The following is a 25,739-nucleotide window of genomic DNA, read 5'->3' as shown; positions in this document are numbered from 1 at the left end:
GGGGAAAGGGCGAGCGTGAGGGGAGAGCGTGAGCGTGAGCGTGGGCTCATATTCGAGGAATACGGAGTTGTATTTGACGTCCAGGTTCTCTCCAGACTTTGTTCGTTCTGTCTACTCTCAGCGTGTTTTCACAGGTCTGCAGTTAAACAGAAAACACAAGCTTATCTCGCTCAGTTGATTTAGACCTCGTTGATTACTCAATGTGAAGAAGAGCGAGCATCTTAAGACAGCGATCAGTTTGAATACCGTCATGATTTCCGCCTGGATCGTGGTTACTCTTTCTGGTGAGTGAGAATTCTTCTATACGAATGATTAATACTGTTGTCACTTCACAAATCATACGTGCAACAAAGGCATCTAGAAGTCAGATCTGTTTGGTTTTACAGGCCAGAAGTTTTTGTTATCCTTCTGTTCTTGACTTCGCTATGTCTTATGACTTCTAATGTGCATTTTTAGTTCGTAATTTAATCTCACTTAACCTCAGTGTCTCATTGTTCTTCCCACATTATTTTCCTCTTCCTTAGGGTTAGCTTAGTGTTCGCGGTCCCACTTTTTCATCGATCCGGTTGAAAACTTTCTTTCAAGAGGTTCTTAGTTTAACGTCTCAAAATTTTAATTTACAAAGATTTTTCTTTATATCAATTCGTACGTCACGAGAATTAACCCTAATGTAATTTAATTCAATTCAATTTTATTTAAACTCACTCGAATACAGGGTATTATAGAAGATTGTAATAATTAAAGTAGCGTTACAAGCATCAATATAAAGAATACAATATAATAAGAAAATGAAAAACGAAACCAAAATAACTTACAATTCATTGTTACTAAAGATATCTTGGATATAAAGAAGAACAGGAAGAAAAGAATAATTAAGAGACGATGTCAGCATCCATCGCACAAATTTGAAATGTTGTGGCAAGTCGCCCAAAATTCGTTTTCACTCCTACTTTCATATTTTGTAGCCCAATATGTTCTAATAATTGTGGTGTAGTTTTTTTTGCGAAAATATATTTTAGTTTTCGAGAAATAACTTTTTTCGTTCGACCGCTCAAATTTATGGTAGTTACAAAGTTATGTGACCTCATGTAACGAATGTACTAGACTTACGGTATTTATGTGAACGTAATCCTTTGTTTTATCATCTAAACTTAATCCTTTGTCATTATTGAAGCTGCCAAAGAAATATTTATTTTTTGGTGAATATTTTTGTCCGACATACTTTTCCTATGTCGAAAAGTAGCATCAAAACAAAGACAGTTTTAACAATGACCGATATGACAGAATCTGCTGAGCTTCAAGCTTTTAAAAGACCAAAGGATGGTTATAAAGTTATTGTAAAAATTTCCTTGTGTATTTGTGTTGTTCTATCTTGAGACGAACTCAAAGTCCGGCAAAATGTACTTGATAGCGACAATGAAATGTACATGGTGCGCCTACTTGTCGCCACCGTTAAATAAAACAAAGGATTATGTTTACAGAAATACCGTAGGTCTAGTACATTCGTTACATGAGGTCACACAACTCGTGTAATATTCACGGTGAAAATTTGCATATTTGAGCGGTCGAACGAAAAAAATTATTTCTCGAAAACTAAAATATATTTTTACAAAACAACTACACCACAATTATTAGAACATATTGGCTACAAAATATAAAAGTAGGAGGGGAAACAAATTTGGGGGACTTACCGCTGTTTGTTTGATGCATGCTGACATTAGCTCTTAAATACTATGTTAATTGTGTGGAGTTTGGGACACCCAAATAGTTCTAGGAACTAATCAAGTGGGTGTCCCAAAGTAAATAATTAAATAAAAAGGAATACAGTATTAATAACAATTTAAATAAAAAAGTATTACCTTTGATACAAACTACTAAGATTTAAAAATTTTAATTTGAACCTAATCGCTCTGACGAAGGGCTAACGCTCGAAACGTCAGCTTTTTTACTCTTTACGGTGGCTAATTTACGTTTTCAACCCAGTTGTTAACACTAAATTACCTACTAAGATTTAAAATTTATTTACACAAACTATTTAAGAATTAATGACACTATTATAACCGTCAATCATAGAATTCTTTATATTTTCATGAAATCTGAAAAAGGGAGTGATTTGTTTAACATTAATTGGTGATGAATTCCAGAGTGTGGTACCAGTATAACGAAGAGAACGAATACCACATTGAGTTGTTTGAACTGGATTTACCAACAGATTCTCTTTCAGTGATTGATGTGTATAATATGAATGAAGAGAAGATATTGGTTTAAAGTAATCAGTAAAACAAGGAGGAGTTATTTTGTGAGACCACTAATAAACAAAAGAAAGAATCTCAAGATGAATTATATCAGAAAATTTGAAGAGGTTCAGAGATTTTAGCAGTGGTTCTGAATGTGATACAGATTCAAAAAATGTTACAATTCTGACTATACACTTTTGCAAATTAATCACTGGCTTTAAATAAGTTGGATATGTTATTAACCCCAAACTAGGATAACATAAGTGAGAAAGAGCTGGATTAGTGAATAGTAAAGCATACAAAGTATATCAAAGCCAACATAGTACCTCAATTTTGAGAAGATTTCTACAGTTTATGACAGTTTTAGGCAAAGCTTATCAATATGATTCTTCCATGTCGGATTTTAGTTAAAGGTATCACCTAGATATTTAACTGTGGAAACTTGTTGGATATTCACACCATTAATCTTTAGACTAAGTGACTTGTGTGGTTTCAATTTTTAGAATGAAAGAGAATTAAAATTAAAAAGTAGTTTTAAGAATACTAAGTGCTAGTCAGCTAGATTTCATCCATGCACTCAACAACTGATCTAGCTCATGATTTAACTTTGTTTTGAGATCATTAAGGTTCCTATAAGAGTAATATATGTTTCGTCAGCAAATAGGTGAAAGGTAAGGAATTTTGAGGCATTAGGCAAGTCATTTATTTATAACAAAAACAATAAAGGACCAAGAACAGATCCTTGAGGAACCCCACTAGTAACAGATAGGAAATCAGAGTCATGACCATTGATACCCACAAATTGTTCCCTGTTGGATACTGATAAGATTGAAACTAATCATAGACTTACCTCTTACTCCACAAGATGCAATTTCAACAAAAGAATAGAATTAATTACTATATCAAAGGCTTTTTTGAATCAATGAAAATACCACAGCCAAACTCATTGTTGTCAATTGAGTAACAAATAGATTGAGTGATACTTATGAGTGCGTGATTAGTTGAACACTTCTGCCTTAAGCCAAACTGAAGTGAGTAGAAAATATTATGACATTCAAGATAACCATAGAGGTGCTTATACATAGCTTTTTCATATATTTTGCTAAAAACAGGTGGCACTGATATTGTTCTTTATTGCAACTGGCATAACTTTTGGCAATTTAAGTTAATTTGGAAAAATGCCACAGAGGAAAGAATCATCAATTCGATATCTTTGACAACACTGTTCCTGAATTTCTTGTGAAGATATATCAGATTTGGATCTGGTTGCTTACTTTTCATAATCTGGGAATAGAGCTTATGTCTGTATCTTATCTTAGCAAGTATGTCTTTTGTGATCCATGCTTTAGTAGACCGGATAATTTTATTTCATGCTTTGAGAGCTTCCTGCATGGTGCATGACAGTTAATAAACTGGGAGATTTGATCATTCATAAAAAACATCAAATTTAGTGCTAGCATCTAAATTATTATTAAAAATGTTAGCCCAATCGAGAAGTGAGAAATCATTGATAAATTTTTCTTCTTCAAACTTAGAATAATCAATTTTATAATAGTTTAGAGTTTTACAATTTACCTTAACATTATCTAAAATCAAAAATTGGGGAAGATGATCGAAGATTCTTAGGTCTAAGTTTCACTATAGGAGCATTTGCAGCATAAGTATTTGCAAATATGTTATCGATTAGGGTTGAAGATCTTTCAGTAATATGTGTTGGTTGTAAAATATAGGAAAGAAGAAAATAAGAGTTCAGCATTGGCAGGAAATCATTGGATTCCGGATGGCTTTTTCAGTTTAATAGGTTAATTATAATTAAAGCATCCCGTAAGGAAGATATTCTTATTTTCTCGTGATAACTGAGATAAAATTGACTCAAAATATTCCTTAAACCTTACAGGGTTGGAAGACGGGTGCCAATAGGCACAACAACAAAGGATGTTTTTAGCTTTAGTGTTAATAATTTCAACCCAGATGGTTTCAATGCCCATTGCGGAAATATTTGATCCTTTGAAATATGTTTAGGCAGGACTAAAAGATAATTAGAGTATTAGATTTCAAGGTATTAATGGAAAGTGTATTTTACTCTGATGCATATGTTGTGGTTCAATTTTATCCTTGGTTCAAATTTTCTTTTCTTTTGTTTTTGGGTATTGCAATGTATGATAATGAGTTATAATAATGAAACAAAGGAAAATAAAATTTGAACCAAGGATAAAATTGAACCACGACATATACATTGATTTTTATGCCCAAATACGGTGAAACGTAGATAAAGAAAGCGTCAACTTCAAGAGACATTTATTTCTGAATATTGCGTGACGAACCTTTGGACACCAGTTGATTATTAACTTCTAAAGCGATGGCCCTATAACACAAATCTAAACCATATGCGTAATAATGAGGTTTGAAGTGACAGCAGAACATTGAAAAAACCTTGAACAATGATGGCCAAATTGTTGTATAAAATTCTATCTGTGCCCAAGCAAGTAATTGAATTTAATCGCCTTAAAGTTCTGACAAATATATTGGATTCAACCAGCCAAACCAGAAGCGAAATAGCTCACATGGTAACTGCGTTAAAAAAAAATTAAAGGTCAAATCCAATGAAATATGTTAAAACCTCAAAACATGGTAAATTGTGAAAAAAGATGGCCAAATGAAGATACACGAAAATCAACCTGAAGACAAGAATTAAAATCGCTTACGCGTCGAGACAAAATGTTTCCATCGTTGGGACTGTTGTCCTCGCCGATTTTAACCCGTTTAAGACTTTGAAGCCCGTTTCCTTGCAGTTGAGCTTTCTTCTTTGCGTTTCCTCTTCGTTTGTGAGGTCTATAAAGGTGTATTCTGGTTAGGGTTAGGGTTCACCATAAAAATCAATTCAACGTGATCCCTTTGCTCGCGTCTGCTAAATTAAAACAATTGAAAATAAAACTTTTTTTGCAGGAAAATTCAAGTAAATGTAATGAGCGTCTTATAAACTTTAAAACATCTACACATTGTCTTTTAAAAGAGAGGATTTTACCGATTGAACAAGCGAATTATTTTCAGCTGAACGGAAGTAGTTATTTTTTTCAAAGCTTGCCGTACAGCAGACAGTAACTATTGTTTCAAACAGGCTTCTCGCCGGACCGTGAAAAAAAAAGCGTTCAAGTGGCCCAGAAAAAACGATTTTTTTTTTCTTTTTTAATGCTCAAAGTTAAAAAATCAGCCGAGAACTTCTTGTGGCTTTAAATAGAAATATCGTAACCCAGGGAGCTTTCTCCGCTTTCCCCTTTTCCTCGTTTGCATTTCGGATGGACTGTTTCTAATCCTTGAGTTGAGAAACGTTTTCACATGTTCATTCTTTGTATCTGTTGCAGCTACCTCCCTGGTTCTTGTGACAAGTGGTCGTGAGTACTGATAACCTTTTTATATTTCTGCATTTTAAACGGCGGTTTTGCGGTTTTGTATTTCAGTCCACTACATTTCTCTTTACTACCAATAATATGGTGACAATAGTATTGGTATAAAACACATTTTCAATTCTCTTTCTGCTGTAGTAAGAAATCAAAACAGTGACTTAAAGATGTTCTCCTTTTCAGCCTGCATCCCTCCTGGAGAATCCATTAATGCTCCTAATGGTCACATTTCCAGCCCCAATTTTCCCAACAACTATGACGCAAACAGGATTTGTACCTGGAATATCACGGTACCCCATGGGAAAATCATCAAACTGACCTTCTTGAACTTTACCCTGGTAACAGGTGAAAATGATGACTGTGCTGGAGCGGCAGCAGATAGTGCCCGAGTCTTTATCACAGACGTTGCTTCTCATGGAGGAAAACCTAATGACTTTAAGATCTGTGGTCAAAGGCTTCCCCCTCCTGTGTACTCCGAGGGAAATGTCATTCAAGTGAGATTTGAATCGCGCAGCGGTCTTGTACACAAAGGGTTCAATGCAACCTTTGAGACGATATATAGAGATTCACGTAAGAGCTTTTCTTCTATCGTAGTTTATTAACTGAAAGTATAGAAGTGTATAAAGCATATACCCCTATAGAACTAAGCGAGAATTTTGTTCAGAATATCATTCAAATAATGAAATAAACAATCTTTAAACAGCTATAGTTTTTAGAAAAATAATTGAATGTAGTCAAGCCTTTCACTCCAACACAAGCAGGGCTTTCATTAGAAGCCGGCTACCGCCGGAGCTTCGGCAGCTGCGAGTCATCGGGTCACCGGCTACTTGGCCATGTTTGTCAGCAAATACTTCAAAAATATAACTCTTAAAATGTTTACAGCCTACCCATTTTTCAGTTGAAATAAATCTGATAAAATATAGCGCACTCTTGCCTTGAGAATTTTGGAATTAAGCATATATCAACATGATTTCTGTACCGCGACGGATCGCAACTGATTGAGGAACGCTCAGCCATTTTCGGTGTAAATTTAAGGGTGGGGTTGCAGCTTGGGCCTTGGTAAGTCACGTGGCAAGCACTCCTGCCAAACTCAATTGCCTTACATGTTCGCAAAAGCTCTTGAAAAACACACAGAAATCTGCCAATTAAAGGGTTAACGGTATGCATCATTAACTTTACTTTCTCATGCCAGGAATGCTGGAAATCACATTTCCGAGCTTCTAAATTTCAAAATTTTCTGGGGGAGCATGCCCCCAAACCCCCGTAGAAAAGGTGGCCTTCGGCCACCTAAATAGTCACAGCCACCTACTATTATATTGGCAGACGCCTACTTCATATCTTATTGAAAGCCCTGCACAAGCTGTCTATATTTCATGTTCGTTACGTTTTCGAAGCCTGACACAGTCTTTGTTAATCTTTTCAGTGTGCCCAGCAGATATGATCCTCAATGAAACATCAGGTTCTTTGTCCTCTCCATTTAATCCAAGAAACTATCCCGTCAACCAGACATGTAGCTGGAAGATTATAGGGAAACAAGGATACCGTGTTGAGCTCACAATACCAGACTATAATATTGAACGTTGTGGTGGTGCTGCTTGCTCGTGTGATTATGTGGAAGTTCAGAATAGCTTCAGTGATCAAGCGCTGCCTGGAAAACTATGTGATACACCAAGGTATATTACTGTAAAGTTTTATTCACTGCACGAAAGCTTGAGGGTGGTTTTTGTGTCCGATGATACAAACATGGATTATGACGGATTTGGGGCAACTTACAAGCTGTTGAACTACAGTCCTCCAAGTAAGTAGAGAAAACAACTTCCTAAGATCTAAGAGGTCGCTGAAAGAAGATGTTTCATGCTATAAACTCATCCATACAAGTGGTAATAAGGAGCTTAGTTAATAAGATTGGAGGTTCTTTCTGTGATCAACTCAGGGTGAATGCAAACATCTCTGATAGATAGTGTCGGCGGTGATGTACTGGGAAGCTATGCCAACCTTAATTGATCTTCTAATAAACTTTATATTAGCGACTTTCAAATATTCGTATTCTTGCCTTTGGGTTACTCCTTTATAAAAGGCATATTGCAGTGATCACCCTATAGGGTATGGTTTTGAGCCGCTTTGGTTTGTATAGACTTTGACCATTGGTCGAATCGACAGTTATATGATAAGTATTTTGATTGGTTGTTATTTATCACCTATTGGAGAACAGAGGCATATATGACATCACCATTTACAACAACTTGCTTCTTTATCGTATATGAAACAATTAGATTACACGTTGCCGTGCGTCTGTTCAGCAAGAGATAGCAGATGACTTCAAAATGTGGTCACCGGGGACACTTGGCTGCGCCTCTTGTGCCACGTTTTTGTTCTTACCACATTTTGACGCCATCTGTGAAAGAAACCATATATCTAGCACCAATCCCGGCATTTTTTTTATTCTGATCTGTTCCAAGCGTTTTGGTAAGTCAAACAGAGCGAAATAGCCGAGGGCACGATAGTAGTGGCATAGTGAAAAAGAGAGTGAGGTTTGGGTCTGGTCGGGAAATGAAGAAGTTGATTTCACAACATGACCCACCCCTCCCTTTTTTTTTTCAGACCTCTGCTACTCTAGCGCTGTTCAATATGGCATTGCGTTTTACCAAGTGAACGCCCGGAACAGCCTATGCTTATTCTCCCACACTCACATGCTCCTTTTTCACTGTTTACAGTTTGTCCCAAGGAGGCAATTCCTCTCTCAGGCAGCGGCGAAATAAGCAGCACAAACTACCCAAAGGGTAACTACACTGCTTCCAGAAATTGTACTTGGAACATTACCGCGCCAAGCGACAAAATTGTAATGTTTACGTTTACTGACTTTGTCTTCAGTAAGTGTTCAGCCAATCCCTGTTCGGATTCTTGTGCTTATGTGGAGCTTTATGATGGTGGATCTACAAGGTCTCGTTTGCTGGGGCGATTTTGCCAGGGGTCGTCGTGGAATGAACCTCAGTTCTCGACTGGAAATCGAATGTTTGTGATGTTCCATCCTGGACAAACAGTTGATCGTGGATTTCAAGCGAAATACAAATCCACAACGACCGGTGGTGAGTATCCTGTGAAGGTTTTTCTGAATATCATCTTTTAGAATCATCAAATATTTTTCTTGCGTGCGATTGGTCTTAACGCTTTACGCAACCGTCTATGCCCTAACTTTCAACTTATTTTTTACTTCTATACTTTTAAAAGACAGACAGACTTTCACCGCTTACCACGATCCCTCTGAGTTACTATCGCGTTTTTTGAAAGAAAACATATGTAACATTTCTGGTTCACGAAGGTCTCCAAAAACGGCCAAAAAAAATTAACCGTTAGGCGTAAAAATTGACTAATTTTAATCGGTAGCCGTAGTAGCCATCACCCCATTGAGACCCTCTTTCATTGCAACTGTTTTTTCTTCAGTGACAAAAAAAAAGTGAATAAAAATCCTCTCTCTTTCAGACTGTACCCCTTCTGGAGAATATGTTAATGCTTCTAGTGGTCACATTTCCAGCCTCAATTTCCCCGACGTGTATGAAGCAAACAGGATTTGTACCTGGAATATCACGGTACCCCATGGGAAAATCATCAAACTGACCTTCTTGAACTTTACCCTGGTAGCAGGTGAAAACGATGACTGTGCTGGTGCCGCAGCAGATAGTGCCCGAGTCTTTATCACAGACGTTGCTTCTCATGGAGGAAAACCTAATGACTTTAAGATCTGTGGTCAAAAGCTTCCCCCTCCTGTGTACTCCGAGGGAAATGTCATTCAATTGAGATTTGAATCGCGCAGCGGTCTTGTACACAAAGGGTTCAATGCAACCTTTGAGGCGATATATAGAGATTCACGTAAGAGCTTTTCTTCTATGTTAGTTTATGAAGGACGTATAGAAGTGTGCTGAGCATATACCCCTATTGAACTAAGCGAGAATTTTGTTGTGTACATTAGGCAAATAATGAAGTAAACAATCTTTGAACAGCTTTAGTCTATAGAAAAATAATTGAATATAGTCGAGCCTTTAACTCCAACACAAGCTGTATATATTTCATGTTCGTTACGTTTCCGAACCTGACACAGTCTTTGTTACTCTTTTCAGTGTGCCCTACAGATATGATCCTCGATGAAACATCAGGTTCTTTGTCCTCTCCCTTTCATCCAAGAAACTATCCATTCAACCAGACATGTAGCTGGAAGATTATAGGGAAACAAGGATACCGTGTTGAGCTCACAATACCAGACTATAATATTGAACGTTGTGGTGGCGCTGCTTGCTCGTGTGATTATGTGGAAGTTCAGAATAGCTTCAGTGATCAAGCGCGTCCTGGAAAACTATGTGGTACACCAAGGTTTATTCCTGTAAAGTTTTATTCACTGCACGAAAGCTTGAGGGTGGTGTTTGTGTCCGATGATACAAACATGGATTATGACGGATTTGGGGCAACTTACAAGCTGTTGAACTACAGTCCTCCAAGTAAGTAGAGAAAACAACTTCCTAAGATCTAAGAGGTCGCTGAAAGAAGATGTTTCATGCTATAAACTCATCCATACAAGTGATGATAAGGAGCTTAGTTAATAAGATTGGAGGTTCTTTCTGTGATCAACTCAGGGTGAATGCAAACATCTCTGATGGATAGTGTCAGCGGTGATGTACTGGGAAGCTATGCCAACCTTAATTGATCCTCTAATAAACTTTATATTAGCGACTTTCAAATATTCGTATTCTTGCCTTTGGGTTACTCCTTTATAAAAGGCATATTGTAATAATCACTCTATAGGGTATGGTTTTGAGCCGCTTTGGTTTGTATAGACTTTGACCATTGGTTGAATCAACAGTTAAATGATAAGTATTTTGATTGGTTGTTATTTATCACCTATTGGAGAACAGAGGCATAGATGACTTCACTGTTTACACCAGCTTGCTTCTTTATCGTATATGAAACAATTAGATTACACGTTGCCGTGCGTCTGTTCAGCAAGAGATAGCAGATGACTTCAAAATGTGGTCACCGGGGACACTTGGCTGCGCCTCTTATGCCACGTTTTTGTTCTTACCACATTTTGACGCCATCTGTGAAAGAAACCATTTATCCAGCACCAATCCCGGCATTTTGATTCTGACCTGTTCCAAGCGTTCTGGTTAATCAAACAGAGCGAAATAGCCGAAGGCACGGTAGTAGCGGCATAGTGAAAAAGCGAGTGAGGTTTGGGTCTAGTCGGGTAAAGAAAAAGTTGATTACACAATATGGCCCACCCCTCCCTTGTTTTTTCTTTCCTCTGCTACTCTCGCGCTGTTCAATATGGCGTTGCATTTTACCAAGTGAACGCCCGGAACAGCCTATGTTTATTCTCCCACACTCACATGCTCCTTTTTCACTGTTTACAGTTTGTCCCAAGGAGGCAATTCCTCTCTCAGGCAGCGGCAAAATAAGTAGCACAAACTACCCAGAGAGTAACTACACTGCTTCCAGAAATTGTACCTGGAACATTACCGCGCCAGCTGACAAAATTGTAATGTTTACGTTTATTGACTTTGTCTTCAGTAAGTGTTCAGCCAATCCCTGTTCGGATTCTTGTTCTTATGTGGAGCTTTATGATGGTGGATCAACAAGGTCTCGTTTGCTGGGGCGATTTTGTCAGGGGTCCTCGTGGAATGAGCCTCAGTTCTCGACTGGAAATCGAATGTTTGTGATGTTCCATCCTGGACAAACAGTTGATCGTGGATTTCAAGCGAAATACAAATCCACAACGACCGGTGGTGAGTATCCTGTGAAGGTTTTTCTGAATATCATCTTTTAGAATCGTCAAATATTTTTCTTAAGATTTGTCTTAACGCGTAACGCAACCGTCTATGCCCTTACTTTCAACTTATTTTATACTTCAATATTTTTAAAAGACAGACAGAATTTCACCGCTCACCACGATCAATCTGAGTTACTATCGCCTTTCTTTGAAAGAAAACATATGTAACATTTCTGGTTCACGAAGGTCTCCAAAAACGGCCAAAAAAAATAAACCATTAGGCGTAAAAATTGACTAATTTTAATCTTTAATCGTAAAAGCCATCACCCCATTGAGACCCTCTTTCATTGCAACTGGTTTTTCTTCAGTGACAAAAAATAAGTGATTAAAAATCCTCTCTCTTTCAGCCTGTACCCCTTCTGGAGAATATGTTAATGCTTCTAGTGGTCACATTTCCAGCCTCAATTTCCCCGACGTGTATGAAGCAAACAGGATTTGTACCTGGAATATCACTGTACCCAGCGGGAAAATCATCAAACTGTCTTTCTTGAACTTTACCCTGGTAGCAGGTGAAAACGATGACTGTGCTGGAGCGGCAGCAGGTAGTGCACGAGTCTTTATCACAAACGTTGCCTCTCATGAAGGAAATCCTGACGACTTTAAGATCTGTGGTCAAAAGCTTCCCCTTCCTGTGTACTCCGTGGGAAATTTCATTCAAGTGAGATTTGAATCTGGTACCGGCCCTGTAAACAAAGGGTTCAATGCAACCTTTGAGGCGATAGATGGAGATTCACGTAAGAGCTTTTCTTCTATGGTAGTTTATTAACTGGAAGTACAGAAATATACAGAGCATGCACCTCTATCGAGCTGAACGAGAGTTTTGTTGAATATATCATGCAGATACATGTAATTAAGTAAAAAATCAGCTAAAGTCTGTAGAAAAAAAATTGAATGAAATCAAGTCTTTTACTTGAACGCAAGCTGCTATGTTTCACAATCGTTATATTTATTAAAGCATAAAACCGTCAACATACGGAAAATGAGCTGTAGGCAGTATTGGAAATCATTCCGCTGACCAAAGAATCACCACGCGGAAAAATCAAAACTAAAATAGTTTTCAGAGAGTAAGAAGCTTCATCAAGATTTTGGTGAATAAATTAATTTTTTACAGCAGGAGGATGCATTTCCCTAAAGCTAACAGTCCTTGTTACTCTTTTCAGTGTGCCCTACAGATACAATCCTCGATGAAACATCAGGTTCTTTGTCCTCCCCCTTTAATCTAAGAAACTATCCATTCAACCAGACATGTAGCTGGAATATTACAGGGAAACAAGGATATCGTGTTGAGCTCACAATACCAGACTATAATATTGAACGCTGTGGTGGCGCTGCTTGCTTGTGTGATTATATGGAAGTTCAGAACAGCTTCAGTGATGAAGTGCCGCCTGGAAAACTATGTGGTACACCAAGGTTTATTCCTGTAAAGTTTTATTCACTGCACGAAAGCTTGAGGGTGGTGTTTGTGTCCGATGATGCAAACATGGATTATGACGGATTTGGGGCAACTTACAAGCTGTTGAACTATAGTCCTCCAAGTAAGTAGAGAAAACAACTTCCTAAGATCTAAGAGGTCGCTGAAAGAAGATGTTTTATGCAATAAATTCATCCATACAAGTGATGATAAGGAGCTTAGTTAATAAGATTGGAGGTTCTTTCTGTGATCAACTCAGGGTGAATGCAAACATCTCTGATAGATAGTGTCGGCGGTGATGTACTGGGAAGCTATGCCAACCTTAATTGATCCTCTAATAAACTTTATATTAGCGACTTTCAAATATTCGTATTCTTGCCTTTGGGTTACTCCTTTATAAAAGGCATATTGCAGTGATCACCCTATAGGGTATGGTTTTGAGCCGCTTTGGTTTGTATAGACTTTGACCATTGGTCGAATCGACAGTTATATGATAAGTATTTTGATTGGTTGTTATTTATCACCTATTGGAGAACAGAGGCATATATGACATCACCATTTACAACAACTTGCTTCTTTATCGTATATGGAACAATAAGATTACCCGTTGCCATGCGTCTGTTGAGGAAGAGATAGCAGATGACTTCAAAATGTGGTCATCAGTGACACTTGGCTGCGCCTCTTGTGCCACGTTTTTGTTCTTACCACATTTTGACGCCATCTTTGAAAGAAACCATATATCTAGCACCAATCCCGGCATTTTGATTCTGACCTGTTCCAAGCGTTCTGGTTAAGCAAACAGAGCGAAAACCCCTCCCTTGTTTTTTCTTTCCTCTGCTACTCTCGCACTGTTCAATATGGCACTGCGTTTTACCTAGTGAACGCCCGGAAAAGCCTATGTTTATTCTCCCACACTCACATGCTCCATTTTCATTGTTTACAGTTTGTCCCAAGGAGGCAATTCCTCTCTCAGGCAGCGGCAAAATAAGCAGCACAAACTTCCCAAAGAGTAACTACACTGCTTCCAGAAATTGTACCTGGAACATTACTGCACCAGCTGACAAAATTGTAAATTTTACTTTTACTGACTTTGTGTTAAGTGAGTGTTCAGCCAGTCCTTGTTCGGATTCTTGTGCTTATGTGGAGCTTTATGATGGTGGATCAACGAGGTCTCGTTTGCTGGGGCGATTTTGTCGAGGATCGCTGTGGAATAAGCCTCAGTTCTCGACTGGAAATCAAATGTTTGTGATGTTCCATCCTGGACAAATGGTTGCTCGTGGATTTGAAGCAGAATATTCTTTTTCCTCTACTACATCAACATCACCGCCTTCAACAGAAACAAAACCGCAAAGTAAGTTTAGAACTGTGGTATTTCGAATTAACAAATCCTGATTTTCGCCAAAAGTGCCTTCACCCCTTCTTTAGGAGTCCATCACATGCTAACAATCAGTTGACGCTTTCCAAATTGTTTTGTGTTTTCCAAAATAGTACATTTGTGGATAACTCAATGGTTTTCTCTGCATGTTTTGGGGCAAAATTTAATTGAATTTAATATTTATATTTTCCTTTGCAAGATTTAGCATGTCCGTAAACTATGTGTTTATAGTCAATAATGAAAAGATGCAGAGGTAATCCTTTTACAAACAGTCAGTCACTGGATGTTGCAAACGTTCTGCAATCTCTCATACAGTGGGTGTTGCAGAAATTTTGCAACCATTCATACACTGGGTGTTGCAGAAATTCTGTGACCACTCATACATTGGGTGTTGCAGAAATTCTGCAACCACCCATACGCTGAGTGTTGCAAAAATTTTGCAGCCTTTCATATACTGGGTGTTGCAGACATTTTGCAACCTTTCATACACTGGGTGTTGCAGACATTTTGCAACCTTTCATACACTGGGTCTTGCAGAAATTTTGTAACCTTTCATACACTGGGTGTTGCAGACATTTTGCAACCTTTCATACACTGGGTATTGCAGAAATTTTGTAACCTTTCATACACTGGGTGTTGCAGAAATTTTGCAACCTTTCATACACTGGGTGTTGCAGAAATTCTGTGACCACTCATGCATTGGGTGTTGCAGAAATTCTGTAACGACCCATACACTGAGTGTTGCAGAAATTTTGCAACCTTTCATGCTCTGGGTGTTACAGAAATTTTGCAACCTTTCATACACTGGGTGTTGCAGAAATTCGGCAACCACTTACCCTGGGTGTTGCAGAAAGTCTGCAACTACTCATACAATGGGTGTTACAGATATTCTGTGACCACTCATACACTGGATGTTGCAGAAATTCTGCAACCACTCATACAATGGGTGTTACAGATATTCTGTGACCACTCATACACTGGGTGTTGCAGAAATTCTGCAACTACTCATACACTGGATGTTGCAGAAATTCTGCAACCACTCATACAATGGGTGTTACAGATATTCTGTGACCACTCATATACTGGATGTTGCAGAAATTCTGCAACTACTCATACACTGGGTGTTGCAGAAATTCTGCAACCACTCATACCCTGGGTGTTGCAGAAATTTTGCAACCTTTTATACACTGGGTGTTGCAGAAATTCTGCGACCACTCACACTGGGTGTTGCAGAAATTCTACAACCACTCATACACTGGGTGTTGCAGAAATTCTGCAAACACTTATACACTGGGTTTTGCAGAAATTCTGCGACCACTCATACCCTGGGTAATGCAGAAATTCTGCAACCACTCATAGATCGGATGTTGCGGAAATTCTGCGACCATTCATAAACTGGATGTCGCAGAAAAAAGCATAAAAAACACAATAATGGTGATAATCAATGATGTATTTTCACCAAACTGTATATGTACTTATCAAGCAAAGAAATCATACCTCTATGGACTTCAGTTTTAGTTCAGTATTCATGAATTAATAAGGATTGCTAGTAGACTTAAAAAACAGAACAAAAAAAAGTTTCTTACCCTCAATGGTAGTTGGAATTTTGAAAGCCATCCAGGAGGAACCTATAGGTAAATATTTGTTTTCAAAAAAATTAAACTGTCTGATAACATCCTATCAATTCACTAATATTTTAATTTACCAGATTTAAACATTGGGTTTACTTTGTTTTGCGCATGGTGCAAGTAAATACATATCTAATATATTTCAATAAAAATAAAGCAAATCTCACCATTTTTGTAGGTGCCCCCGAGATTTCTCATCTTTAAATGATCTATGCTCTGATATGGCTGATAACTGAACATGATTTACAACAACTTAGAAGGCGGTGTGATCCTGGACCTGAAGTCTGGTGCCCGTTTAGGTCCAGGTCCTCCACTGTCTCCACCCTGCCACTCAATGTTTTTATTTTCTCCGATGCTTCGAGTTTAGCTTCTCAGCTGCACTCACAAAATAACCATCTTGTCAACTTCCTGTCAGTCGGGATTTTAAACCGGTTTATATCTATTTGGATTATTTTTTTCATTCTGTGTATATTAAGGCACTCAAAAGCCTTATTCAGGGAGGGGTTTAAATATTTTTTTTTCATCAAAGACCGCCGAAAACTGTGTTTAAACACGAAGGCGCGCTATAAAAGGAGAGGTGCCTTAGGTACCTCTGGATCATTTGTCAATCAACCGTCGTGGCATACAGAACTCCAAAACAGCTTGAGCTGCAGTCAATGCAAGGCACTGACCAGAGGCGCATTTCTCGTTAAATTTCTACGTTTTCATCAAAATGGAAGAATTTGTTGAGGTTTGTTCTTCCTCCGAACGAAACCGTCTTCGTTTTTGGCGGTAAATTTGAAATTCGAAATGATTCGCTTCGCCATCGCCCAAAATTGCCATTGCGTAATTTCATGTCTGTTTCCAAATACTGAATGTAGATAACTGTAAGAATAAAAAGAAAAGATGAAGAAATGTTCAAGGCATTTCTTCAACAATGCGAAGGGGAAGTGCTGTCAACCCAGCGGAAGAAAAATAAAAGCAGAGCGACTGTTGCAGGCGAAGTTCTGTTGCGCGCGAGTGAACCGTCGCCGACCACCGATTCACTTCAACATATCCAGGCGTCGATGTCGCCAAACGAATCATCTGTACGGGCTTCCTCCACAAATGGTGCGATTTCTTTTTCTTTTTCTTTTTTTTAATTTAAGTATAATATGATTACAACAATACTGGATGATCCTTGACCTTTGGAACAATACATTAGAAAGGTAACTTAGGATTACAGTTCAACACTAACAATCACTGTGATAATGTATCACCAAGATTGAAACACTCGCGTAACACATTAATTTCTCAGAAGTAACTAATTGCAGAGTTTTTACAAACTAGGAAATACTAGTTAGAATATACTTGCAAACCACAGATTTTTTCGTATGATGCGACAGTTCATGTCTTAGACTGCTTCCTTTTGACGCCTTCATTTTCCGAAATGCAGCCTTGCGTGACACATACAAAACGTTTTGCCCTGCCTAAGAATGTTTTGAAAGGAGTTATTTCTTTAGAACTACAGGTTGTATTTATTGCAATATTTTATACTACACCTTGGGCAAACTTGTCAACGAAACATGAAAAATGTACATAAAAATTGTCCAAAATAAAATGCAGGCGGGAAGACCAGTTGTACGATCATATCAGACTTCATGACTGTTCAGTTACGCTTTCGCTCTAATAGTTGTTTTACTTTGTCTCCACAATAGCTGATGCAAGAGGGGACGAGTTCGAAATGTGTATTTACTGTCGGCAAACGCCATGTGTAACGACCGACAGTCGCGAATACCTTGGCTATCGCGGAGCATATATTCAAAATCACGTGCGACGAAGAAAAGATTACAAGACGTACTGGAGAGCATTGAACAAATGTGGGCTCTGGAAAGACCCTATTTATCAGGCTAGAAAAGTCGAACTGGGGGACCACGTTAATGCTGTGCGGGAAAGGATGCCCAATTGTGTTATAAAGGATGTGAGGTCAAGGTTTCCTAACCCTCCTGGTATTCCCTATATGGGGCATAAAAGGGAATAATAAAATTCTCATTCAAATACCCATGTCAAAGAGAGCCCAAGCACCAAATTGTTTATGGTCCATTTTATAATGTCCACACAGCAAATTATAGTGACTTTCCTATAAGTTAGGAAAAGATATACAGTGCAGAGAAAAGTAACAGATAATGAGTCTGCTTGGAAAATATCTAGTGTCAAACCTCATACTCATGTTTTCATCACTTCGTACCAGCAGTTGGTAGAATTGGTCCTCCCTAATGACCTCACATATTTTACAGGACATTTGGGCTCCTAGTTGTAATTATCACAGAAACTGTGGTGCAATGGAAAACAGACGAGACATCATTTGTTTATATTAAAAAAGGTAGACCAGATAGTTTCTCTGAAATGAAATGTCTTTGAAGTAAGCACCCTGGTCTCTGCCAAGCGATTTGGATGCCTGGCATGTTGGTACATCTGTAGAGACGATGCTTCTCGATTCACATTTTCATTCTGTAAGACAAATGAGTCAATAAGCATGAGAAAGCAGTGAATCCAAAAAGTGCCAAAGTTATTTTGACGAATTAACAACATAAGTTTCTTACCCAATCAAGAATGGCTAACTCCATGCGCATGTTGTATGAGTCATCCCCATAATGAATCCGCTTTGCAGCATAAATGAGCATCACTGAATGGAGAGACTCAATCCAATATGTTTCCCTGCACTAAAGAAGGCAACAAATTATGGGTGATTTTTCTTTAACTGGAAAATGAATTATTTTGTTCAACTCATTTATGGCCCTTACCTCAACATCATTAATTTGGAAGAAGAGATAAACTTCTTCATGCAAAGAAACATAAACATACAGCATGTGTCAATTATTTACCCGCATGTAGTCTGATGCATGCCTATAAATTGAAGTGCTCATAATGGCTTTCCTGTAGGCAGCTACTGCTTCAGGTTTAGTTAACAGTCTTTTGCTCATCACATAGCCATTCTGCTTGCACCGTGACTCTGCATGGCATCTGACATGATTACCCTGAGTAATAAATACACCAAGTTATGGAAAAATAGATTAATAAATCAGTAGTAATAATTATAGTAAATATAATGTCTCTTGTTCACCATTATTAAAGAAATATGTGCAATCTTTGAGGTAATGATCATGTCATATCTTGCTAGAATAACACAACAAAAGGTACTTACAAAAATGAAAACAAAATACTATGTTCTCTCAATAAACAGTCATTCAAATTACCTGGTAATGGTCAACTACATTCAACAGTGTACCCTGAAATTCTTCTTCAGTGGGTGGACTGTTCTTCATGCAGAAGTACACATGAGTCCTTGTACTTTTCACTGTAAAATATTCACAATTATTATATTCCATTGTATTCATCTCATATCAAGAAGGAATTTGACATCTGCAGATAATTGTAGAGAGAATATAACTTCCGATGACTCTCATAAGAGAGATATCTTACCTTTGTCGGACAATTCAAAAAACCACTTTGAGCCCTCATCCCTCTGTGGTCCTGAGGCAACTTTCTTCATTGCTTTAGTCACAGACTTTGCACCTGAAAATAAACAAAAAATTTTAATACCAATAAAAGGCTAATTTTCAAGAAATAGTCATAATCATCAAGACAAAATGAGCCAAAAAATACAAGTGTATACTGAGTACCATGCCAAGAGTCAAAGGAATTAAGCATTCCTTTTGACAAGATCCATGTTTTAAGCTGTAATACAAAGTCATGTGCCACCTCTGCAACATGGAACCCTGAAAAAAGAATTACTTTAGTTGCATTAAAAAATATACTTCTGATCTCCATATTTGTATTACATATGTGATATGATATTATTGAGGATGCAAACTTATCATACCTTGTGTCTCACAGAGATAAGTCAACAGCTCTTTTGTCATAGGGACCTCACGGCTTACTGCTGAAGTTTCATTGGCCTTACTCCAGTTGACAACTGCTAACACCTTTTTGGTCCTAAAGATAATCAGTGCAAATGAAATGATTTTAGGAATGGTGTTGAACATAATAGAGGTTCAACATATCATACAAAGAAATCGAGTAGAAAGCATCTTACGAGAAAGAAAGGGCTGACACTGTTGTGTGTGCTGCTGATCGACTGGAATCATGCCTTGCATCTGTTATAACACACTGCAGGAAAATGGTAGAAATCAAAACATAAAAATGGTCACATTTCTCTACTCACAGATATTTTCAAGATTTACAATCTGATATAAGATTTTATATCTTTGTACGTGCCAGTCTACATAATATACTCCGAGTATGGCAGGTGTATAAGTATGTGGCCAAAGACAAAATGAAGTTAAAATGACTACTTGTACCTCTCCATTCACAGCATATGCAGGGTTACTCTTCACTTGTTCTTGAGCAGCCAACATCGACTCATTGGAAACCCTCTTCACGACTGTCAAGTAACCAAGCTTTTTCAAGACTGTTGAAGTGATTAAAAATAGAAGTATTTTAGAATGCATCTGGTAGGGCAGAAACCAAAGAAGGAACAGTTCAGTCAGTTTGAGCTATCTTGATAGAACATTCATGATTTAACAACCTGCAAACTGCTGTTGACTGCCTTCTCCTTGCAAGGAGAAAGACTACATGATTTTCAGAGCATCTGAGAATGTGCATTGCTAACCTGTGTCGAAGGTCTTTTCTCCCTCTGACCCGATGTTGGCTGCTTGACAGAAACTTGTGTATTGTGTCTCTGTCAAGCCACAGGACAATACTCCATGAATCAATCTATGAAAAAGAGGGACAGATAAGTGACCAGTTACAAAAAACAAAAACTCTAAAACACCGAGATAATAAATTTCAGTAAATTTCGAGCAAAAAATGAAAGAGTGCTCACCTCAAATTTACATAGTACTTTGGAGGAGATCCTCCCATGATGGGGGAGGAGAGCCACTTGAAAGAATCTCCACCAACGCATGAAATTGTCACTGACGCGACATGACTCTGTCGATTGAAGACAAGTGATTCGCAATCGAGGGGTTTTCCACAATAACAACATGATGTCGATAGCGTATTACAGAAAAAAGAAAACAGAGTTCGCAGAGATTCTTCGCTGCAGAGATATATGGAGTCGTTCTCTGCTGAAGATGCAGTGATTTGCATTCTTTGTGGCGTACGTTCTGCTTGTGGAAGAGAAATTGGAGAAAAAGGATCACTGAAAGGCAAAGAAATACGCGAAGATGGAGTAGAAGAAGCTGAAGGAATCGAAAACCGTGCAGTTGTGGATGGTGTAGAGAGAAGAGAGGGGTTCGGACTTCCCGTTGATGATAAGCTCAGATCGCTCGATGTCAGTCGTTTCCTCTCAATTTTCTCCTCAAAAGCTAACAGAAGAGCTTCCATTAAATCTGCATTCTGTGTGCTTGTGGTCGCTTTTGTGAGATTCAACGAGCCTCTGGCCATCTTTATGCGGTCTTTGATGCCGAGAAGTCTGCTCTCCTGAGTTCGAGGAACTTCTATGTTGAACGAGAACTGAGGACCTCGATCCGTTGGACGCTTTTTCTTGGGTACAGATGGGTTATTTCCCTCAGCCATAACGATTAAATTTCCCAATAAAAATATCTTTCGAGCAGCGACAGCCAAGACTTTTCCCCAAACTGAACTAGAGTTGTGAAATTCTGTCTCAAAATCGCACTTACTTGCGAAATCATCCATACTTTAGAGGTTTTGTCACAGAATATTGTCACAAATAATAATAGTCTGAGCATTGCGCATAGAATGTTTCATGAATCCGCTAGTTTCAATGAGAATAATCTGAAGGCTCGGAGAACCAATGTGTATTAGGGGCTTGGGACATAAGCCGAAGTTACACGGCGCGAATTTTGAAAAGACAACTGTACGAGTGTCTCGTCGACCGCAGATCGCGCTTCGAGCGGCCGAACGATAACTAAATGCCAATTAATATCAAAATGAGCTCAATTGTGGGAATTAGAGTCAACAAGACGCAATATCTTCTAATTTATTGACACAAAAAAACACTTAAAGTGTGTCTTTTATGCAGACCGTTTCACTCATGGTGGGACCGTTGGTCGCCATATTGGATGAGTTTTGCATTTGAGCTGAAACAAAGGGGAGGAGCCAAGCTATTTATAGCGCGCCTTCGTGTTTAAACCAAACTCATCTACCAGTCACTTCATGGGATTGCAAGCTTGCAATATTTTCAAGTCTTTCACCAACCAAGTTTGGCAGAGATTTAGGAGACTTGGCCCGAGGGATAGTATGGAGAAGATCGTATCCATCTGCCCGTAGTTAGACTCTCCCCAGACCCTTAACAAAAAGTGTGGAAACATAGGAAAGCCCATTCACAAGTAACTTATTAGAGCAATTTTCAATTTAATATCGAAAGTAGTCAAGATTTCATTGATTATGCTTTACTTAGCTCTGTGATTCTGAGTCCAGGAAAGTCGCGCCACTCTCTCCACCAATCAGCTGCAAAACCAAAACAAATCACAATTTGGTCGTCCGCGTTTTCCCGCCAAATCCGAAAACCCTTTATTACTTTGACGAAAACCGGAAACCAAATGCTGAAAAACAGAAAATCCGTAAACCGTAATGAACACTAAAACCAAAAAACCCAAGTTTCTGGGCTAGTGATAAAACCCGAATAACGACCGAATACTGTGAATGTTGGCGAATAGTAAAAATAAATGAATTAATAATGAAATAAAAATAGAACTAGCCGTTCCTAACAGAAAGTGAAATGCTGTGAGCCTAGAATGACGAAAGGCAACCGGCGCACGACGCTTTCTAGCTAACGAATTCATACTTGCACGTAGATCGTAATACTTGGATCATGTGGTATCAACATATTTGAAAAAAGTTCAAGATGTGATTGCTACGAAGACGTCAATAAGTTTCTCCAGTCAAAAACACCAACATATATTCGGGGCACAGGCATCCCAAACTCTCGATCTGTGGTATTAAGTTACAGTAAACAACTCAATTTAAAACACATACAACGAACATTTTCTTTAGTAGGAGAACCAAAATTAGGCTAACCCCACAAAACACGACTCCAATTTCCTTCAAACTCCGTCAGATATCTTATTATCTTATTACAAAAATGAAAAACATAAGACTTGATTAATATGTTATTGAACGTCTTGACCTCGGACACCTATAAAATGTCTTGCTATTGTCACACAAGTTACTACAGAAGAAAGCCATGCAAAGCGCTCAGTATATCTATACCAGAGCTTATTCGCAGCAGGTTAGGCACGAGTGTGCACTCTGTAGAGTGTTTTGTTTTGTACAATAAACGTCCTAGTCAGGTCAGTAGAAGACCGGGGTTGGTAACGCGACATGATATTCAGGGGCGCCTGACAAATAGAAGAACTTGATTTTTTACCGAAAACTTAACAATCGATATACATACAGGAGCCCAAGATGGGTTCCTGTTATCGTCACTAATCGTGACTATTCGCTACTATTCGTCGCTATTCGCGACTATTCGTCACTATTTGCGACTATTCGCAGTATTCGGTGATTATTCGGGTTTTATCACCAGCCAAGTTTCTGGCATAAAAACCGAAAATTCCAATGCGCCGTCGCTAAGGGGAGGACCACTTAATAGAAGGAGGATGCGTAATCAAAGGGAGCGCTTATTTATCTCCTGTACTGAACCCGGTGTGATTGACGCTAAATTGAAGGGGGAGGGGGGGGAGGGGCGCTTATTAGAGTGTTAGACGTTATCCGAGGAATACGGACTCGTATTACGGCTGAAAAACTGAAATCGTGAAATTGTAGTTGTTATTTGACGTCCAGGGTCTTGCCAGACTTTTTTCGCTCTGTCGACTCTCAGTATGTTTTCACAGGTCCACAGTTAAACAGAAAATGCTCGCCCATCTCGCTCAGTTGATTTGGACCTTGTCGATTTCTCAATGTGAAGAGGAGCGAGCATCTAAAGACAGCGATCAGTTTGAATACCGTCATGATTCCCGTCTGGATCGTGGTTGCTATTTCTGGTGAGTGAGAATTTTTTCATGCGAATGATTTATTCTGTTGTCACTTCACTCATTATACGTGCAACGCAGGCATCTAGAAGTCAGATCTGTTTGGTTTTACAGGCCAGAAGTTTTTGTTATCATTCTGTTCTTGACTTCACCACGTTCTCCGACCTCTAATACGCATTTTTAATCCGTAATATAATCTCATTTAACCTTAGTGTCTTATTATTCTTCACACGTTGTTTTCCTCTTCCTCAGGGTTAGCTTGCTGTTCGCGGTCCCACTTTTTCATCGATCGAATCGAAAACTTACTTGCAGGAGGTTCTTATTTAACATCTCAAAATTTTTGTTTACAAAGATTTCGCACGAATATTAACCACCCTAAAGCTCATTGCGGAAATATTTGATCCTTTGAAATATGTTTGGTCAGGACTGGAAGATACTTGACATCCTTAGAGTATTAGATTGCAAGGTATTAATGGAAAGTGTATTTTACTCTCTCATGCAAAAATTGATTTTTATGCTCAAGTACGGCGTTGACTTAAAGAGGCATTTATTTCTGACGTATTACGAAATTGATGTCCGGCAACAGTTGATGATATATATGACTTCCGGAGACGTGGAAAATGATCACTTTGATGGTGACCCAATACTTTCGCCCGTCAAACAAGCTATTCTTGTAATTAGCCGAGAAAATTAAATGACAAATGAAGACAGGAAAAAAAAGGGGCTCCTTAGAGCTTCATTATGGCATGAGAACTGCTATCTCCTTCCAATATTGCGTGACGAACCCTTGAATGACCAGTTGATTATTAACTTTTAATGCGCTAGTCCAACTATATGTGTAATAACAACAGGCAAAAGAAGAGGTTTCAAGTTGCAGCCGACCATTAAAAAAAACATCACAGAATGAATATTCGATCTGTGCCTGAGCAAGTACTTAGATTTAACCACCCGACTAGTATATTGGATTCAAGCAGCCATACCAGAAGCGAAATAGCTCACAAGATAATTGCGTGAAAAAAAATAAGGGTCAAATGAAATTTGTGGAACCTCAAGACATGGTAAATATGTGAGAAAACATGGCCAAATGAAGATACACGAAAATCAACCTGAAGACAAGAATTAAAATCGCTTACGCGGCGTAACAATCTATTTCCATATCTATCGTTGGGATTGTTTTTTTCAGTGCTTACCGTAGAGAAGACAGTAATAATGTTAAACACTGAATTGTCAGACAATTGAGTCGTTTCACATTGGCCTCTCACCGAAGTGTAATAGAAAAAAATTTGCCTTGTAGAAAAATCGAATAGGTGTGATCGGCGAATCATAGAGATTGTGGGGGAAAATCTGGTCTCTAAAAGGGAGAGCATATTAACTTTTAATCAGCGAATTCAAAATTATACAGACCAGACCCAGACCTTCCTGGTTTTTTTGTTTTTTTACTCCTCATCGCTACCATCGCACTGTTTACTATTGCGCATCGTAACTGAACACCTGGAACGGGCTGGGTTACGATAAGATCCTCGAGAAAAGACCATTTTACAGCTTCGAGTCTGAAGGATCTCTTTGTCAATTATATCCTTTACGTCTCTCATTCAAGTGGCTCAGAAAATACTAAGTTTTTTGTTGAATACTCAAAGTTAAAAATCAGCTGAGAACTTCTTGTGGCTTTAAATAAAAATATCGCAGCCCAGGGAGCTTTCTCTCCTTTTCCCTTTTCCTCATTTGCATTTGGGATGGACTGTTTCTAATCCTTGAGCTGAGAAACGTTATCACATGTTCATTCTTTGTATCTGTTGCAGCTGCCTCCGTGACTCCTGTGACAAGTGGTCGTAAGTATTGATAACCTTTCTATATTTCTGCATTTTAAACGGCGGTTTTGCAGTTTTGTATTTCAGTCCACAGCATTTCTTTTTA

The 25,739-nt window shown here is 38.4% G+C and overlaps 2 protein-coding genes across 3 annotated transcripts; one reads left to right on the top strand and one right to left on the bottom strand.

Annotated features, from left to right (window-relative positions):
* Positions 1 to 37: 37 nt before the first annotated feature.
* Positions 38 to 25,654, top strand: LOC131777730 (cubilin). 2 transcript variants are annotated; one of them, XM_066161885.1, is made up of 14 exons: positions 39 to 284; positions 5,600 to 5,629; positions 5,822 to 6,208; positions 7,062 to 7,311; positions 8,353 to 8,418; positions 8,510 to 8,724; positions 9,119 to 9,505; positions 9,754 to 10,128; positions 11,041 to 11,412; positions 11,804 to 12,190; positions 12,617 to 12,991; positions 13,811 to 14,218; positions 23,688 to 23,837; positions 25,625 to 25,654. In XM_066161885.1, the coding sequence occupies exons 1-13, from the start codon at positions 251 to 253 to the stop codon at positions 23,729 to 23,731; spliced, it is 3,330 nt and encodes a 1,109-aa protein (XP_066017982.1). In that variant the 5' UTR covers positions 39 to 250; the 3' UTR covers positions 23,732 to 23,837; positions 25,625 to 25,654. The 2 variants fall into 2 exon arrangements, with proteins under 2 accessions (XP_066017981.1, XP_066017982.1); XM_066161884.1 differs by having other exon boundaries at positions 38 to 284; positions 7,062 to 7,436; positions 8,353 to 8,724.
* On the bottom strand, positions 16,700 to 21,770 carry LOC131777879 (uncharacterized). The gene is made up of 10 exons (XM_066161901.1): positions 20,714 to 21,770; positions 20,501 to 20,604; positions 20,190 to 20,299; positions 19,925 to 19,998; positions 19,712 to 19,824; positions 19,312 to 19,404; positions 19,086 to 19,186; positions 18,714 to 18,866; positions 18,432 to 18,551; positions 16,700 to 18,339 (listed from the first exon to the last, which is right to left on the bottom strand). The coding sequence occupies exons 1-10, from the start codon at positions 21,526 to 21,528 to the stop codon at positions 18,190 to 18,192; spliced, it is 1,833 nt and encodes a 610-aa protein (XP_066017998.1). The 5' UTR covers positions 21,529 to 21,770; the 3' UTR covers positions 16,700 to 18,189.
* Positions 25,655 to 25,739: the final 85 nt, after the last annotated feature.

Source organism: Pocillopora verrucosa, chromosome 14 (assembly GCF_036669915.1).
Source record: "Pocillopora verrucosa isolate sample1 chromosome 14, ASM3666991v2, whole genome shotgun sequence".
Taxonomy (NCBI): domain Eukaryota; kingdom Metazoa; phylum Cnidaria; class Anthozoa; order Scleractinia; family Pocilloporidae; genus Pocillopora; species Pocillopora verrucosa.
Note: the sequence above shows the minus strand (reverse complement) of the source record. Positions and strands in the feature narration are given on the sequence as shown.